Source organism: Leucoraja erinacea, chromosome 9, assembly GCF_028641065.1.
Source record: "Leucoraja erinacea ecotype New England chromosome 9, Leri_hhj_1, whole genome shotgun sequence".
NCBI classification, from domain to species: Eukaryota; Metazoa; Chordata; class Chondrichthyes; order Rajiformes; family Rajidae; genus Leucoraja; species Leucoraja erinaceus.
This window is the reverse complement of record NC_073385.1, coordinates 21,174,388-21,194,827: the sequence shown is the minus strand read 5'-3', so window position 1 is coordinate 21,194,827 and position 20,440 is coordinate 21,174,388. Positions and strand designations below refer to the sequence as shown.

Here is a 20,440-nt window from a genome sequence, read left to right as displayed (position 1 = left end):
GTGCTGGAGAAACTCAGCAGGTCTAGCAATCTCTCTAGAGAACATGGATAGGTGACGTTTCAGATCTGAAGAAGGGTCCCAACCCAAAGCATCACCTATCCATGTTCTCCAGTGATGCTGCCTGACTTGCTGATTCACCCTAGGACATAGTCATTTTAAAAAATGAAATGGCATATATGATTAAAATTAATAAGCTTTATATACCGTAGATGTTCTACTTTAAATTTATTTTGGATAATTGAACTGACAAAATTGCAGACATTATTACACAGTGAAGGCAATTTAATTTGCAGCACTGCGTTTCACCATTTGAAATCTTGTATGATTTCTGTTTGTTGGCTAATGTCAAATTTCTGATAATAAGTTGAGGAGCACTAGAACCTGAAAGGAGAATGAAATGGGTTAGTGTAAAAATGGGTGTAGGGTGGTCGCTGTGGACTCAGTGAGCTAAAAGGGCCATTTCTGTAGCGTCTCGTTATAACTCTCCAGCACAACTACATCTGCGATATGTATGCATTGCATCTCCCTCATTAAAGAAGTTTCCAAAAAGCACAAACATTTACAAATCAATATGATGCAATAAGTGTCATATATTTATGGCAAATGTATTATTTCTTGCATGGCTGAAAAATACATCCACGCGGCTATCCACCTGCCTCCTGAAGGGTAAATAAGGGTGTGTAATATAAAATGACCTTTCCAGAAGTGCCCGTGTCCTGTAAGTTTAGTTTAGAGATACAGCGCGGAAACAAGCCCTTCTGCCCACCGAGCCCACACCGACCGGAGACCACCCTCTACACCAACACTACCCAACACTAAGGATAATTCACAATTTTACCAAGCCTATTAGCCTACAAACCTGAACGTCTTTGGAGTGTGGAAGGAAATTGGAGTGCCCGGTGAAAACCCACATAGAACGTACAAACTCCATACAGACAACGCCCGCAGTCAGGATCGAACCCGGGTCTCTGGCGTTGTAAGGCAGTAACTCTACCTACCACCCCAATTAAATGATTTGCTCTAATTAAAAATATGCACAGACGTAGTTTAATGCATCTATTTCAGTCCACACATCCGCCAGTCCCAAGCTACTGTCTCTATTAGCATCCTCTGTCAAATAGTCACATGCAGAGATCCTCTGTAAAGTGAAGTGGCCCTTTCATCTCATCCTTGCCCAATCTTACTTTTATCTGTAACTCAGTAGTGAGTTGTGCTGACATCTTATTCATCAACTGTATCCCCTCAGAGAGTGTAGGAAGGAACCGCAGATGCTGGTTTACATTGAAGATAGGCACAAAATGCAGGGGTAACTCAGCGGGACAGGTAGCATTAGCGATGCTGAGTTACTCCAACATTTTGTGTCTATCCCCTCAGAGAGTATTATCTACCAGTGTTCTCTACAAATTCTTGACTGCCCTTCCTTTTCATGATTGGGTCGAGGTTGCTCAGTTTTTATCCATTCCAAAGACATTACTGTTGAAAAACATTCTTCCTCGGAAAAATGTTCCATCATGGACACAGAAAGATCATGGAACATATTGGAAACATAGTGTGGAAACAGGCATGCCAACCAGCATGCTCCAACTACAGTAGTCCCACCTGCCCACATTTGGCCCATATTCCTCTAAACCTATCCCATCCATGTACCTGTCCAAATGTTTCTTAAACGGTGTTATACAATGTTTAAAGTAGCCGAACAAAACTGTAATTGGTAAAGTCGCAGAACTACTGGTTGGTTAATTTGGTTCTGCATTTACTGTGGGGACTAAAATGTGACAATAAAGGAAGATTGATTTTTAAGACATCTGTGACACCTAAGATTAGTTAATCAAACTTAAAAAGATAAAGCCTAAGGTATGGATGGATTCCATTTGTGCATTCTGAATCAATCAGGGGAAGAAATACCAGAGACGCAATTGCAGATATGAAAATTCAAGTCAAGTCAGGAGTCAAGAGCGTTTATTGTCATGTTTCCCAGATAGGACAATGAAATTCTTACTTGCTGCAGCACAACAGAATATGTAAACATAATACAAAATGGAAGATAACGGTTCAGTGTATCTATAGACCATATATACTCAATAAATAAATAAAAATATTGTGCAGAAATAATTATAAACTGTTGTTGTTCAGAGCTTATTTGATGTTGTGTTTAATAGCCTGATGGTTGTGGGGAAGCGGCTGTTCCTGAACCTGGATGTTACAGATTTCAGGCTCCTGTACCTTCTACCCAATGGCAATGGTGAAATGAGTGTGTGGCCAGGATGGTGTGGGTCTTTGATGATGTTGGCAGCCTTTTTGAGGCAGTGACTGCAATCGATCCCTTCGATGGTGGGGAGGTCAGAGCCGGTGATGGACTTGGGCAGTGGTCACAACTTTCTGCAGTCTTTTCCACTCCTGGACGTTCAAGTTGCCGAACCAAGCCACGATGCAACCAGTCAGCATGCTCTCTACTGTGCACCTGTAAAAGTTTGAGAGAATCCTCCTTGACATACCGACTCTCTGCAATCTTCTCAGGAAGTAGAGGCGCTGATGTGCCTTCTTTATAATTGCATCAGTGTGCTGGGATCAGGAAAGATCTTCGGAAATATGCACGCCCAGGAATTTGAAGTTTTTGACCCTTTCCACCATCCCCATTCCATATCTACGCAAGTCCCGTTGATATAAACAAGATTGTGGGTCCCTATCCTTCCCCTTCCAAAGTCCACAATCAGTTCCTTGGTTTTACTGGTGTTGAGAGCCAGGTTGTTGTGCTGGCACCATTTGGTCAATCAGTCGATCTCACTTCTATACTCAAAATTCAGCAGGAAAGGGAATTATACCAGGGACTTGCAGACAGCTATTGCTATTCTAAATTTTATTTTAAATATCACAACATGATATAGCATGGACTGAGGCCAGATAACCCATCATGACTGTGCTGGCTCTTTGAAAGCAATTTCAAATTCATCCCAGTTCTCTGCACTTTCCCCAAACTTATACGTTATTTTCTGCTAGGTATTTAAACAACTTATCTAATTCCCCTTTGAAAGACATTATTGAAAAACTTCTAAAATCCTTTTAGGCAACAGATTCAGAACATAACTCCTGGCTACATCATTATATTTACCAGCACATAGCCTTTAGTTCTATGACCAATGTTTGGTTTATGCACCCTCATCATATATTTGAAATCTTTCATCTGCACTCTCCCTTAAACCTTAACAGCTCTTCTAAAATATACTGGCTAGATTGACTCTGTCTTTCAGCTGCAACTAAGAGTGTTTTATAAGGGTGTTATATATCTTCCCGTTTGAATTTTGTTTTCCTATTAATAAAGCCAAAAATGATAGTTCTTTAATAAGCATCTTCAACTTATCTTGCCACTATCAAATGCTTATCTATGTCCATCTCTATGTCTCTCTATTCCTGCAAATTCTTTAAAACTATACTAGTTCATTTATAATGTTCTCGTTTCTTCTAAACAAAATGATTAATTTCATGCTTCATTCTGTTAAATTTCAGCATTATGTCTGCACATTCCACTAGCCTGTACATCCTACCCAAGACATTTTCTATCCACACATCAATCCACTCTTCGGCCCAACTTGCTCACACCGACCAATATGTCTCATCTACACTAGTTCCACCTGCCTGCATTTGGCCCATATCCCTCCAAACCAGTCCTATCCATGTACCTGTCTAATTATTTCTTAAACATTGCAATAGTCAATGCCTCAACTGCCTCCTCTGGCAGCTCGTTCCATACACCAATCTTCCTTTGTGTGAAGTCCCATTAGTTCCAAATAGAATTCCTTTTGGTGAAGTGTGAGATAATGCATTCGGGAGGTGCAAAAACGCAAGGGAATATACAATACATGAGGAAATATTATAAACGAAATGGGGGATCTTAGGGGTACATTCTGACAGGTCTTTAAAGGCCGCAGGCTAGGTCTAAATTATGGTCATAAGTTCACATTGTTTATCACAATTCAAAGTCTTCTACCACCTGAAACACTTTGAGATTATGCCTGCCACACTCAAATCCAGGTGCCTTTATGAAGCAAAGCACAAAATATAAGATAAGGAAGATCATGCCTGGACTGTATATAACCCAAGCTAAACCACAGCTAGAGTATACAATTCTGGTCACCACATTATGGAAAAGGTGAAATTACAATGTAGAAGATGCTGGAAAGCTGTTGATAGAAGCAGGGCATTTTAACCATGCAAAGGATGGGTAACCTGGGGTTATTTTCTTTGGAACACAAGGGTTTAGGAAGACACAATTGAAGAGTATTACATTATGGGGGAACAGGCTGAAGCAAATAGAAATACGTAATTTCCTTTAGCAGAGAGCACAAAAACCAAGTTGCATAGATTTAGATAACCGAATGGAGATGAAGAAAGTTGCATTGACAGAACGCAAGTTCTGGAATTAACTGCCTAAGGTGGTTGTTAAGTAAAAATTCTTATCACATTTTTAAAAAATACGATGTACATTTGAGCTAAGATCTATAGGGCTATGAGCAAGTCACATGGTGGTGGAATTAGGCTAGGTAGCTCATTTTCAACCAGTCCAGACAAAATGATCTCTATCAGCTCCATCTGACAGAAATTCTACAGATGATTCTTATTTGATGTGACTTGGTGGCAGATTGGTCGATTTTTAGTTTAGAGATACAGCATGGGAACAGGCTCTCCGCGCTGTCCAGCGATCACCCGTACACTAGTTCTATCCCACACATTAAAGGCAATTTACAGAAGCCAATTAACCTATAAACCTGCACATCTGTGGAATGTAGGAAGATGCCGGAGCAGCTGGAGGAAACCCACGCGGTTTCATGGAGAATGTACAAACTCCATACAGACAACCCCTTCTTACACACTTTGTGTTCTTGGCAGTACTGGACGGTTGATCCCTGAATATTTGTCATTTCCAGCTTTATTTCACTCAGTAATCCAGGTTGTATCCCATCCAGACAAGGTGACCTTCCTATTTAGAGCATCTCCCATTTAGCCATTTATGTCCTGTCCAATTTCTCTACAAATTCATCCTTTAACTACCTCATTAACACTGTCCTCTTCTTTAGTGAAGACAGATGCAGAGTGCTCATTAAATACCTCAGTCACGATCTCTGCTTCCAAAAGGAGATCTTATGATCAAGTTCAAGTTCAAGTGAGTTTATTGTCATGTGTCCCTGTATAGGACAATGAAATTCTTGCTTTGCTTAAGCACACAGAAAATAGTAGGCATTTACTACAAAACAGATAAATGAGTCCATATACCCTGATCTAAATATATACACACATGAATAAATAACTGGTAAAGTGCAAATAACAGAAAGTGGTTGTTAATAATCAGAGTTTTGTCCGAGCCAGTTTTAATAGCCTGATGGCTGTGGGGAAGTAGCTATTCCTGAACCTGGTTGTTGCAGTCTTCAGGCTCCTGTACCTTCTACCTGAAGGTAGCAGGGAGATGAGTGTGTGGCCAGGATGGTGTGGGTCTTTGATGATACTGCCAGCCTTTTTGAGGCAGCGACTGCGATAAATCCCCTCGATGGAAGGAAGGTCAGAGCCGATGATGGACTGGGCAGTGTTTACTACTTTTTGTAGTCTTTTCCTCTCCAGGGCGCTCAAATTGCCGAACCAAGCCACGATGCAACCGGTCAGCATGCTCTCGACTGTGCACCTGTAGAAGTTAGAGAGAGTCTTCCTTGACAAACCGACTCTCCGTAATCTTCTCAGGAAGTAGAGGCTCTGATGTGCTTTTTTGATAATTGCATTAGTGTTCTCGGACCAGGAAAGATCTTCAGAGATGTGCACGCCCAGGAATTTGAAGCTCTTGACCCTTTCAACTATCGACCCATTGATATAAATATAAATTCAATCGATCTTCATACATTTTCTTTGTCTTCTTCATTTATTTTTTCAATTCATTTTTTGTATTCATCTCAATATTTTAATGAACAGAATATCAATCTCAGACATATTGTCCCCACTCCAATTCAAGTCGCCTGCCTTTTAACATTCACAGTCTTGCTTTTAGTACATTTCTACAGTCTCCCCACCTCTACGCAGATTGCTTACTGAAGCCTTTTCATTTGGGAAAGGATGATTTCATCTCTATTTTTGTTGACCACACCCATTATGTTGAATTTCCTGCAACAAGCCTTCACAATGAGATCTGGCAATCTACCTGGCAATCTTTGGTTCTGAACCAGACTCTTACCCAATCTCCTGAAATGAGTCCTTGTCTGGTGGTGCTGTGAGTATTAGATTGTTCCTTGTTCTTTTCCATCGCTACTAATGTTATTGTGGCCACTGTTTATGACGTGCTCTCTCTCACCCTGATCATTCCACAAAAGTAGATTCTACAGAACTTCCATCCTCACTGAGCAGGGAATAAATTAATCAAGAAAACTCTCAAAGGTCCTCCAACTTTCTGTGTTTCAAAGGTGAAAGAAGAGATGTAGCACATATAAATATCTAACCACTGTGAGATTTGAAGCATCGTAGGATTCACGATTGAAGATGTCTCTAAATTTAAACTCTACGAGGAACCATGAAATGGTTAGAAGGAGCTGCAGTGATTGGGACTGGTGGATGGTGTGACTGCTGATGAGGATGTGTCAGGAAGTGAAGGACAACATCTGTAGGTTTGGGGGTACTTACCTAGATCAGCATTCATCACAACGAAATAGGTTGGTATTTTGTTTTATGCAGCATTTATGCAGCAAAACAACTTCATTTTGCTAAACAACCAAAATATTACCTGCACTCGTCAAAACAGTCTCTTTGCCCAATCTGTGGTTTGGAAAATCCCACGGTAATGGATTGTTGCATGAAATTTAACATAATGGGTGTGGTTAACAAAAAACTGGGATGGAGCCATCCTTTCCCAGACCTGTTATGCAGGTTTGACTCAAACTGAAAACAATTATTTGCTATTCTTCTGCATTCATTACCTGCATAATAATATTCTGATCAATCCATATCCAAGAACGATAAGGGTGGCATGGTGGCGCAGCGGTAGAGTTGCTGCCTTACAGAGCCAGAGAGCTGGGTTCAATCCTGACTACAGGTGCGTGTCTGTATGGAGTTTGGACGTTCTCCCCGTGACCTGCATGTGGCTTCTCCGGGATCTCTGGTTTCCTCCCACACTCCAAAGAAATACAAGATTGTGGGCTAATGGGCTTGGTATCATTGTAAATTGTCTCTAGTGTGGATAGTGTTCGTGTGAGGGGACGGACTCAGTGGGCCAAAGGGCCTGATCCGCACTGTATCTCTAAACAAAACATTTTTTTTTTTCACTTCACTCTGTCCATTTTACTTACATTTGGCTTGATTGTATTTATGTATAGTGTTATCTATAACACCAAGAGTGCCAAACAATTGGTAGCCCCGCCAACAGTGTTTGTTTTTTCATCTTTTTTTAATTTTTAGTGCGTTTTATAAGTTTGTGTAAATGTTCTCTGGTTTGGTTTATGTTGGGGCAGTGGGGGCGGGGGTCGGGGGAAACATTTTTTTCAGTTTCTTACCTTGCCGGAGATGCAATGTTTCTGGGTCATGTCTTTGGTTGCTTTGCAGCCTACCATCGATGGAGCTGGAGGCCTCCTCGGACTGACCTTGGGCCCCATCATGGGGCGCGGACTTAATATCGGAACCGATTTCTTGCTGGGATCACTCCAACCACGGCCTGCGGACTTACCATCAAGAGCTCGCAGTCGGGAGAGGCTAGTCAGGACCTCCAATGAATGCAGAGGCTCGACCAGCCGTGAAGCAGGGTTTGGTCGCCCTGCGCGGGGGAGCTGACATCCCCCCAATGCAGGAGCTGGATTGCCCCGACGCGGAGGGTCAAAATTGCAACAACTACGGGCGTCAAGATCGTCCCGTCAACGGAGGCCTCGAGGCCCCCGACCGCGGGAGAGCTAAGGGAAGGGATTGAACTTTTTCGCCTTCCATCACAGTGAGGAATGTGGAGGAGTCACTGTGGTGGATGTTTCTGTTAAAATGTGTTTTGTGTGTTCTGTTGCTTTTTATTTGTACGACTGACTTGGCAAATGAAATTGCTCGTATGTTGCAAAACATACTTGGCTAATAAAGTATTATAATGATTGTGATTGATTTGATTGGATCGCATGCAAAACAAAGCTTTTCACTGTACCTCAGCACATGAAACAATAATAATCTAACCTACCAGTCAAGAGTTTTTAATTCTCATCTGTACCACACTTTTATGACTGCAATTTTGTGAAATGGCCATTGTTTCTGATTATCTAATTAAAAATGAACTTCAGAAGGAAAGCTGATGGAAGGTTTAACTCAACTTCAATGCACTGTTGGACTTCTCATAGTACCTTGCTAGGAGTGCAAGCATCTGTTGATTTCCCATTGACTAACAAGTCTTGTTGAGGACCAGTAAATTTACTGGATAAAATCAGCAAGAAAGAGCAGTAATGTATTTAATAAATTATTTAAATGATTTTATTCTGCTCTTACGCGCCTTATGCAATTTATTTTACAGAGCAACAGTAGAGTTGCTGCCTCACAGCATCACACATACGGATTTGATCCTGTCTACAGGTGCAGTCTGTATGGAGTTTTACCTTCCCCCTGTGGCCGCATGGGTTTTCGCCAAGTGTTCTAGTTTCCTCACACAGTCCAAAGACGTACAGATTTGTAGGTTAATTGGCTTCTGTAAATTGTCCCTAGTATGTAGGATAGAACTAGTGTATGAGTGATCACTGCATGGCGTGGACTCAGTGGGCTGAAAGATTTGTTTCCACACTGTATCTCGACAACTATATAAACTAAAACTGAAGTTAGTGGTATTGTTAAATTGTTAAGACTTTTTAATTTGTTTATTTCACAAGTATATACAAACATTTAATCTCCTTAATAGCTCAGACAACTGGGTAAGCTGGAGGTGGGACTTAACCTCTTAACGCCTGTTTGGGAGCAGACTTGTCACTTGGAAGAGCATCGAGTTGTGCTGCGGCCTTCGCATTCAGCTGGCACCCAGACCACATCTGGGAACTTCAAGGGCATTTCCCCGCCTGTTGAGTTGAAGTAGTTTAACGGACTCTGAAAAGCTCTTCACCATGGAGTAGAGTTTCATAAATTCATAAATTCTAGGAGCAGAATTTGGACATTCGGCCCATCATGTCTACCCCACCATTCAATCGTTCGAGCCATTTGTGTTGGTTCCAGTACAAACTGCATCCTAATATTGTACTTGTTTGGTAAATTTGGGACATTTTTCCTCAGGACCTCCTGTTCAAACTTATTTGATTCTCATCCAGCCCTACATGTACACACCAATGCAAGTTTATACGTCATGCTGTTTTTAAAGTATTTATTTATATATTTGAAAGTCGTTACTTGTTAAAGTGTGATTGAACTTGAATTGCTTGAACTATGCTTGTTACATAAATAAATATTTGAAATCAATGCTTATTAATCCACAAAACAGTTTAGAGTTTTTAAAGTTATTTTTAGTAATTTAAATCTGTTTTACTTACAGTAAGTAAAACAGATTTAAATTACTAAAAATAACTTTAAAAACTCTAAACTGTTTTGTGGATTAATAAGCATTCAACCCCTTTCAAGTTGAAGAAGTGAAGAAGGGTAATGGCATGTTAACCTCCATAACACGAGGAGTTGAGTTTAGGAGCAAAGAGGTCCTTCTGCAGTTGTACAGGGCCCTAGTGAGACCACACCTGGAGTATTGTGTGCAGTTTTGGTCACCAAATTTGACGAAGGACATTCTTGCTATTGAGGGGGTGCAGCATAGCTTCACAAGGTTAATTTCCGGGATGGCGAGACTGTCGTTTGTTGATAGAATGGAATGGCTGGGCTTGTATACTCGGGAATTTAGGATGAGAGGGGATCTGATTGAAACATATAAGATTATTAAGGGATTGGGCACGCTAGAGGCAGGAAATATGGTCCCGATGTTGGGGGAGTCCAGAACCAGGTGCCACAGTTTAAGAATAAGGGGTAGGCCATTTAGAATGAAGTTGAGAAAAAACTTTTTTACCCAGAGAGTTGTGAGATCTGTGGAATTCTCTGCCTCAGAAGGCTGTGGAGGCCAATTCTCTGGATGCTTTCAAGAGAGAGTTAGTGCTCTTAAAGATGGCAAAATCAGGGGATGTGGTGAGAAGGCAGGAACGGGGTACTGAATGTGGATGATCAGCCATGATCACAGTGAATGGGGGGTGCTGGCTCGAAGGGCCGAATGGCCTACTCCTGTACCTGTTGTCTATTGTCTAAAGGATATCCATTTGTGACCTTATTCGCAAATTTTCCATCTTAATTTTATTTTCATGGGGACCTACAAACGTCATGTCCACACCAACTGCTAATAAAGCTATCCCAGTAATATCCTGCTTCCCTTCCGGTTCCTTTCCTTCAAGAACCATTCCATTCTCTTTCAAAACCCCAATCAACTTAATTGTGGGTTGTTGGGGGCCTGGATGTAATTTTGTGCACAAGGCCAACTTCAAGCACTTTTTTTTGCCACGCTACTCCAAAAGGATCTTACAGATGCAAGTTATTCAGAATATAACTCGTCAGCTTCAGAACCATTTAGAATAATATCAATGGAATTGCAAACTGAGTAATTCTCCTAGGTACCTGCAAGGTGCCAGCTGCAACAAAATCAATGTCCAATTATCTTCAAGTCTACACTGTAGTCAGTTGGATCTGGGAATAATATTCCATGTTGGATTCAATGTAAGAAAACAGTCAGCTGTTAGTGCATTTCTACAGGGACAAAACCAATGAAGACATGTTGTTTTTTAAGTCACACTGTTGGTTTATCTGATATAAATCAATTGAAAAGGAGAATGGAATGTTTTTGCGCCTTTATGCTTCATCTTATTTAAAGCTCCAGAAGGAATGCCCTGCTCCGCTCAAAAGAAATTTCATTTTTAAATTAGGTTAATGAAGTCACTTCTTTGTAGAAGTATTTAAACCTTGTTCAGCTGAGAACAGACCAGGAAATTGCAGGCTGCTCAGTACAGAAAATGATATTTTAGCTTCTTTTTACTGACAAAATCTTTACTAATTGGTTGAACTAGTGTTTTCTTCAATGTTCACTGATCAATTACGCATGATTTAAACTCAATAGAGACAAATTGAGCCTCCAGTAAATTGACATTTATGTACTATTTCAGGCTGTGTTAACTCACAATAATCTGTTAGCATTAACGGATATGAACCAAGAATTAAATCACTGGCATGCAAAATACAGAGCAACTTTACAATATACCATAGCATTCACATTCAGATTTCACTGCCGGAATATTTCCTTCCAGAAAAAAATAAGTCTATGAAAAGTTATAAATATCTTCTTTCATGAACAGTTGTGGTGAGGATGCAAATTAGGCAGAAACAGTCTGACCATCAAATGTGCATCAGCATAGGAACATGGGGACTGTGTACATGATGGGAACAATAGACAGCTCATCTAATGTCTTTCTCCTTGTGTCTCCAGAGCAAGTTGAGCATTATCCTCAAAATTTTAATTACTTCTTTGGATATGTGAATACAATTTTTTAATACCCATTTTCAGACTGCCTCTCCTAAAGATGTTTATTTGAGTCATGATATAATTTCATGAGAGCGTACCAGGCTGCTGCATTCTACATGTCTCTTATTTGTTCCACAATGGTGAACATGTTGCATTGTCCCTTCTGATTGTTGTAAATGTTGCTGTGGGCTTTAACTCTTTCATACAACCTTCTTCTTAAAGCCACTTCTTCAGTATGCATTTCCATGTCACAGCCTTTGCTTAATACCACATAACTGTCTAATAATAAGTGTTTTAATGAAATGCAGATGCTGGTTTACACCGAAGATAAACACAAAATGCCCAATTTCTCTGTGGCTTCTTCCTTTCACTTCCTCATTAACACTGTCCCCTTCATTAGTGAAGACAGATGCAGATTGCTCATTAAATACCCCAGAAAATTACCTCCCAAAATAAACACAGTCTGAGGAAGGATCTGGACACGAAACGTCACCTAATCCTTATCTCCAGAGATGCTGCCTGACCCACTGAGTTACTCCAGCATTTTGTGTCTATGCCTAATAATATGCCTCTTTCTACATATTCTTAGTGTTCTTCTGAATGTTTCCAGAATTTCATTATTTATATTAGATTTCAGCATCTGCAGGGTATTTTTCATTTATGTTCATAACCTAATGTTGTATCAGTCCTCAATTGAGCATGTGCCCACATATCTTCCAACACAACATTCAGCTTTATAAATTCTGCCTTGACTCACTCTCTGCTTCTCAAAAACTCCACTCATTTTGTTATGTTTGGTCTTCAAATGGGGAAATTGGTCCATGCCACTGGGATGAAACAAGCTCATGGAACAATCAACGGCATCTTTCGCACTACAGTTATTTTGTTCCACCGAGAAGAAGCAAAAAGGATTCCAACTTGTTACAAATCCATGTTGAACTACTGGTGCAGAGCAATTTCATCCCTTGCCAATTACTCCAGAACATTTCTGCTAAGCCACTAACCTCTCATAATCCACCTTTCAACCCAAGTTCTATCAAAACTCTGCTGTAGACGTTACTTTACTTTAGAGAAACAGGGCAGAAACAGGCCCTTTGGCCCACTATGTCCACGCCGAGCAGCGATCACCCTGTACACTAATGCCCCTGTCCCACTTAGGAAACCTGAATGGAAACCTCTGGAGACTTTGCGCCCCACACAAGGTTTCCGTGCGGTTCCCAGAGGTTTTTGTCAGTCGCCCTACCTGCTTCCACTACCTGCAACCTCCGGCAACCACTTGCAACCTCTGGGAACCGCACGGAAACCTTGGGTGGGGCACAAAGTCTCCAGAGATTTCCGTTCAGGTTTCCTAAGTGGGACAGGGGCATTACACTATCCTACACTTAAGGATTAGACAATAGGTAATAGACAATAGACAATAGGTGCAGGAGTAGGCCATTCGGCCCTTCGAGCCAGCACCACCATTCAATATGATTATGACATCATCCTCAATCAGTACCCCGTTCCTGCCTTCTCCCCATATCCCCTTACAATTTTCAGCAAAGCCAATTAACTTACAATTCTTTGGAATGTAAGAGGAAACCAGAGCACCCAGAGAAAACCCACACCGTCATTGGGAGAACGTACAAACTCCCTACAGACAGCACACGTTGTCAGGATCAAACCTGTGTCTCTGGTGCTGTAAGGCAGCAACTTTAGAAACATAGAAACATAGAAATTAGGTGCAGGAGTAGGCCATTCGGCCCTTCGAGCCTGCACCGCCATTCAATATGATCATGGCTGATCATCCAACTCAGTATTATGTACCTGCCTTCTCTCCATACCCTCTGATCCCTTTAGCCACAAGGGCCACATCTAACTCCCTCTTAAATATAGCCAATGAACTGTCCTCAACTACCTTCTGTGGCAGAGAATTCCACAGATTCACCACTCTCTGTGTGAAAAATGTTTTTCTCATTTCGGTCCTAAAGGATTTCCCCTTTATCCTTAAACTGTGACCCCTTGTCCTGGACTCCCCTACATCGGGAACAATCTTCCTGCATCTAGCCTGTCCAACCCCTTACGAATTTTGTAAGTTTCTATAAGAACCCCCCTCAATCTTCTAAATTCCAGCGTGTACAAGCCGAGTCTATCCAGTCTTTCTTCATATAAAAGTCCTGACATCCCAGGAATCGGTCTGGTGAACCTTCTCTGTACTCCCTCTATGGCAAGAATGTCTTTCCTCAGATTTGGAGACCAAAATTGTACGCAATACTCCAGGTGTGACCTCACCATGACCCTGTACAACTGCAGTAGAACCTCCCTGCTCCTATACTCAAATCCGTTGTGCCACTGTACCGCTCCTAAAGGTGGAACAGTGATAGTCACGGCAATGCCACTTTCTATGAAGGAAGCCGTTGTCAGTAGATACAAGCACCCAGCGGTCTCAAATGCTAACACTGGTGCTCTGAGGCAGCAACTCTACTGCTGTGCCACTTTGCTGCCCTCCATACTTCAATCAAAATCAAGTCCCTCCCAGTTATTTCAGAGGACTTGCTGACCGAGATTGGTTCTTCAACACCTCAAGTTTAAGACTCTTTTCTTTGTGCTTAAATTCTTCACCGCACCTTCCATTTCGATCTCTAAGCACTCAACCTCCCTGGCTTTCTTGTGCCCTGACTCACCAAATGGGCCCCATGTAAATGCAGCTGGAGAAATAAAAGGTTAATTTATTGCACATTAAAATCAAATAAAACTACAGATGCTGGAAATCTGAAATGAAATCAGAAACGTTTTCAAGTCAAATACTTTTTTTATTCCAAAAATATTTGCTCTGTTTCTTTTTTTCACAGATGCTGCCTGAGATTGCCGTACATTTCCAGCATTTTCTGTTAACTTATTATAAATTATCCCAAATTAGCCTCACCTCTTTGTCCATTGTAAATATTGTCATTGAAATATACATTTAAAAATCTTTTGGTGCACAAAATCATGAGAGGAATAGATCGGGTAGACATAGAGAGTCTCTTGCACAGTGTAGGGGAATCGAGAATCAGAAGACACAGGTTTAAGGTGAGGGGGGAAAAGATTTAACAGGACAAGCTGCCGGAGGAGGTAGTTGAGGCAGGTATAATCGCAATATTTAAGAAACATTTTGACAGGTACGTTGATAGGACAGGTTTAGAGGGATATGGGCCAAACACATCCAGGTGGGGGGATGTGTAGATGAAACATGTTGGTCAGTGTGGGCCTTGATTCCATGCTGTATAACTCTATCACCTGAAAAAAATATTATTTGCAGATAGCAGCAGTTATGGAATAATCATCCATGCAAAAAGGTGGCCATTTGGCCTATCATGTCTGCACCAGCTCATAAGAGCAATGAAACTCATCCCATTCACTTGACCTCACCATGTAATGCTGAAAACTATTTCCTTTCATATACTTATCTAGTTCCCTATTCTCTGCTACACTTTAATCTACTTTTATTGCTGTCCGAACAGTGCTTTCCATGCCCTAACCTAAATACTTGCTGCAGTGAAACATTTTTCCTCATGTTCGTTTTTGGTTGTTTATCAATCACCTTCAATCCATGTCCCCCAGGTTTTAATCCATTAACCAGAGAGCATTCATTATATTTGCTGTCTACATCCTTCACAATTTCAAACCCCTTTATCAGATTTTCTCTCAACCTTTGTTCCACAGTAAACAACCCCAGCTTCCAGTCTCTGTCCAGAATCAGTTACGTATTGTTGTACCATTTCTGAATCCTTTACTGAACACAACACTACACAATAATGGTTAAACAAGGGTTCATCATAACTCAGGTAACTGAAGAACTGAACTGAACATAACTGGAGGTAGACAAAAATGCTGGAGAAACTCAGCGGGTGAGGCAACATCTACGGAGCGAAGGAATAAGGTGGCGTTTCGGGACGAGACCCTTCTTCAGACTGATGACAAAAATGCTGGAGAAACTCAGCGGGTGAGGCAACATCTATGGAGCGAAGGAATAGGTGACGGTTCGGATCGAGACCCTTCCTCAGACCGACCCGAGTCACCTGACATAACTGAAGAAGGGTCGCGTCCCAAAACGTCACCCATTCCTTCTCGACAGAGATTCTGCCTGTCCCGCCGAGTTACTCCAACATGTTGTGTCTATCTTGTGCTCTTTGTCCTGGTTATAAATCCCAGGATCCCTGCTTTAATTTAAACAAAACACTTCCTCGACATGCCCACTTGTCTCAACAAACGCTGCAATCTGCAGTTCCTGATGTCACCATTCTACTACTCTGCTGCAAAATCCCCTAAATGTATGCCCACTTTGAAGAAGTTCACCTCTCACTGCTCCCCCTCTGTGGCCATCAGTCTGAAGAAAGGCCCTGCCCGAAACGTCGCCTATCCATGTCCTCCGGAGATGTGGCCTGAACCTCTGAGTTACTCCAGCACTTGAGTTTGGGGCCGCACACAACTCTTCAGGTCTCAGTCTGTCTGGAGAAGCGTTTCAGCAAAATACCCTCATAAACAGTTTGCACGGCCGCGAAATGCTATTGGTAATTAAAGTACATCTGATTTCAGAGTGTTACTTGAACACAGTGCAGTATTGAGGGGCATTAGAAATGTATCGCAGCGACCACGAATCACCAATACTACCAACCAATCTATTCATTACCAAAGTTCTAAAATGCATCCAATATCTGATAATTTCTAATTTAATAAATATGATCAATTATACTGTGTGATTGCGTCTATTTTGTCGTTGGATGTTTTGTTCGACTGCCTCTTTCAATGCAATTAAATTCGCGTTATCCATCGCGTAGGTTTTGAATGTCATACATTTTCGAGAAGTAGAATAAGATGCTAAATGCTGATCTGCTTCTTAGCGAGTCCTTTCGCAGAGAGTTTTATTATAGCCCCAGATAGAAACAAATAGTTGGAGTAACTCTGGGTCAGACAGCATCTCTGGAGAAAAGAATATGTGACGTTTTGGGTCGAGATCCTTCTTCAGATCTCAATTATTGCAAAATTTGAGTATAGGAGCAGAGAGGTTCTACTGCAGTTGTACCGGGTCTTGGTGAGACCACATCTGGAGTATTGCGTACAGTTTTGGTCTCCTAATCTGAGGAAAGACATTCTTGCCATAGAGGGAGTACAGAGAAGGTTCACCAGACTAATTCCTGGGATGTCAGGGCTTTCAATATGAAGAAAGACTGGATTGACTCGGTTTGTGAATTTAGAAGATTGAGGGGGAATCTTATAGAAACTTACAAAATTCTTAAAGGGTTGGACAGGCTAGATGCAGGAAGATTGTTCCCGATGTTGGGGAAGTCCAGAACAAGGGGTCACAGTTTAAGGATAAAGGGGAAATCTTTTAGGACCGAGATGAAGAAAACATTTTTTCACACAGAGAGTGGTGAATCTGTGGAATTCTCTGCCACAGAAGGTAGTTGAGGCCAGCTCATTGGCTATATTTAAGAGGGAGTTAGATGTGGCCCTTGTGGCTAAAGGGATCAGGGGATATGGAGAGAAGGCAGGTACAGGAACCTGAGTTGGATGATCAACCATGATCATATTGAATGGCGGTGCAGGCTCGTAGGGCCGAATGGCCTACTCCTGCACCTATTTTCTATGTTTCTAAAAGGGTTGCAAAAGATCCCTGCAAATGTTCTGTTCTCAGTTCAAGAATGCTTGGGCTAATTAAAGAGACGCTTATAATCCGAACATGTTATCACTTTAAGATCAACAAGAAGCATTAGAAGGCGGTAAAACTACAGGTGCTGGAAATCTAGAATAATACCAGGAAATCATGGAAACACTCAGCAGGTTAGACAGCATCTATGGAAAGAGAAGCAGAGTTTTTAACGTTTCAGGTCGAAAGGGGGGGCATTTGAGTTCCGATGAAGGACGATGCACTTCTCGTCTCCTTCCACAACTGTCACCTAACATCCCGCGTGTTTCATTTAAGAGATGATTATTAATGATCCTTCGTGTAGATGATCCTCTCAAAGAAAAGGTTAGTCGCTGCCGATGCCGTGTGAGGGAGGGAGCTAAAATGGTCTGGGACTGTCTCATCAACGCATTGAGGTGGTAATAAGGTGCTTACAACAACGTGAGGAGTAACAGCGACCCGTAACGGCAAGAAAAATACCACTCGAGTTGATAGCTCCTGTTGTGAATAGTCCAGATTTTGATCAGATTTAACCAATTAGCGAATGGAGACGTGTGGGAAGTTGAAATTCCAACGAGCCACAACATAATTTATATAGAACGGCCTGGTAACACAATCGAATGCTCGTAAACACTAACTGTACCAAACGGAGATAAGTGTAGGAAAGAACTGCAGATGCTGGTTTAAACCGAAGGACACATAATGCTGGATTAACTCGGCGGGACAGGCAGCATCTCTGGAGAGAAGGAATGGGTGATATTTCGGGTCGAGACCCTTCTTCAGACTAAGGGGTCCCGACCCGAAACGTCACCCATTTCTTCTCTCCAGAGATGCTGCCTGTCCCACTGAGTTGCTCTAAACGGAGATAACTTATAGAAGCAAAGCAGCCGAAACGAAGCCCTCCCGCCCTCAAATCCCACCCTTTCAAATGTAGCAAACACTGACAGCTACAATCTATAGCGCCAGATCTTAGATTGTATCAATTGAAAAGCTTTCAAGTTACATTAGTGTGAATATGTGGATGCATCTGAGCGTGGAGTGAATGTGTAACCCTTCATTTGTAATCCATCCTTCAATCCAGTGGGTTGTGTGAATTCCCTTATCTTAGATATAAATCGTTCGGCACTGAGCATGATTTGTAAAAAGATCACGCGAAAGAGCGAAAACGGACATGTTTATATCCCATTAGTAACTGCCAGAGTTGCCACCAAAGATACCAGCAACCACGCCTCCATCGCTACTGCACGGTTTTCAATAATCGGGTCCTTTAATTTATCCGGCCTTTCGGAGGTGTCTCGCATCAGTTTTGAGAGACTAGAACAGTATTGACAATGAAACTCAGAACTGTCCGGTGAAAAACAAATCGCCTACTTCTCTCAGGTCTTTGCTCAGAGTTATCTGTCATCCGCCCCAGCATTGGAGCGGCGCCAAAATAACAAACGCAAGCACAGTTTCCCCAAAACAAGTACCACTATGTGATGGTGGATGTTTTTTTTTCTACTCCACATACGTACTGTCAAGTGTTTCACCGCTTTGTTTTTATACCGTCGTTCGCAGTTCTACGCAAGTCTTGTTCAATGGTTCAATGAAAACAAATAACAGTCTTCAACATGTAGGGGATATAGATTTCGTGTTCGCATACATCTTCGCCATAAGTTTCACATCGCTTTTCTGAAGCTCTAATAATTTAGTGTTCCCCAGAATTTATATTACTTCACGTTTAGCCGTCCCCCAAGGTCCAATCCCGCTTTGTTTTACGGTGAGTTTTTAATGAAACAATCGTTTCGGTGAGATGTTAATTAAGACGGATCTGAAAGGAAGTCCCTTAACATAAATAATATCCAATTTATAAAAGATCTTGCTACACCCCCGAAAGATCTATTCGGGTGTAATGTGCAACTCCGCTAATGAAAAGTCCGATAATGTAAAGCGATGATTGTTACTGAGTAAATAAAGAAGCCTCGCGTTCTACCGATCAATATTTAATCCTATAAAGTGTTCTAGCGCATCGCTGCTAGTGTCTGCTTACCGCTAGATCGCCGGACAATATTTTCCAAAAAAGTATTCTGCGGTGCCACCAGCCCTCTTTTTCCACCGGGCATCCTGGGTTTGCAGAGTTTTTGGAAGATGTTGCTAGGCGGCGAGTGCTTCCAGCGACTCCGGGCAGATGGTCAGTTTTTGGTGGGAGTGGACTCATAGTAGCGCCCAGGCTGGGGCTGGGGCTGCGGTTGCTGTCGCTCTTGGTACATCGCTGGCACTGGCAGCTCACTGCCCGGCGTCGCAGCTGCGCACTGCGCTCCAGACGCTGCCACACCGCTTGTAGAGGTAGGGGGACAGGCGGTGGGAATTCGCTCCTGGGACATTTCACCAGCTGCACTTACCCACCCCAATCCCCGTTGGACCCTAGAACCTCCAACTCCCCCTCCACCACCAGCACCAACCCAACTCATCTCTGCACAAGGACCCCGAGCAGCACCAGCCGTTCATTCCAGAAACCAGTGCATTAGCCATTAACTAGGACTTGGCATCGTTAAGGCGCTTCACTCGTCTCTTTCAAAACTTTTCAATGCGTTTCGTAGTCGATGGCAACTCTTGTAACGCAGCAGCTAGTCTCTGCATAGGAAGCTCCCATTGTGCATCTCTTGGGAGGTCTGGGCATTAACGATGCAACATCTGAGCAGGAGGATGCAAAGTGCTGGAGTAACATAGTGGGTCACCTATCCATGTTCTCCAAAGATGTAGCCTGGCCCAATGAGTTACTCCAACACTGTGTCCTTTTGTGTAAGCCAGCATCTGCAGTTCCTTCCTTCAAGAACTGAACAGGTTGGTGTTATACTAGGGAGAACACTAACTAATTGAACTTGCTGGTTTACACCGAAGATAGACACAATGCTGGGGCAGGAGGCATCTCTGGCGAAAAGGAATAGGTGGCGTTTCGAGTCGAGACCTTTAACTTGTGTGTGTTTACTCCCTCCAACCAGGGGCCAAAGATATTCACTATGGCCACTGTCCCTCCCACGTAGTAAATCATTAGACCAGTGTCGTCTCTCGGCTGTATCAGTCTCAGTCTGGGAGTAATCCCTGCACTAGTCACGGCGGGGTTGTGGTTGTAATTATATCTGTGGAAAGGATCAGATACGAATTCTCTGGTAAGCACATGACCGATTATATTACCATTAATTTCGCCAACAACTAAAGCAATTTCTTTAACACATTTAACCCAGTGAAAAGCATGCGCCGACTATTTCACAGAAGTATAATGGCACAAGATACGTCTC

At 42.2% G+C, this 20,440-nt stretch overlaps 1 protein-coding gene across 1 annotated transcript in view; it reads right to left on the bottom strand.

Moving 5' to 3' along the window:
- The window catches only part of LOC129700108 (potassium voltage-gated channel subfamily H member 5), a 170,047-nt gene extending 150,709 nt beyond the window's left edge, over positions 1 to 19,338 (bottom strand). The window contains exon 1 of the mRNA XM_055640308.1: positions 19,192 to 19,338. Within this exon, the coding sequence (XP_055496283.1) occupies positions 19,192 to 19,264 (73 nt within the window). The 5' untranslated portion in view covers positions 19,265 to 19,338. The remainder of the gene's footprint in view (positions 1 to 19,191) is intronic.
- Positions 19,339 to 20,440: the final 1,102 nt, after the last annotated feature.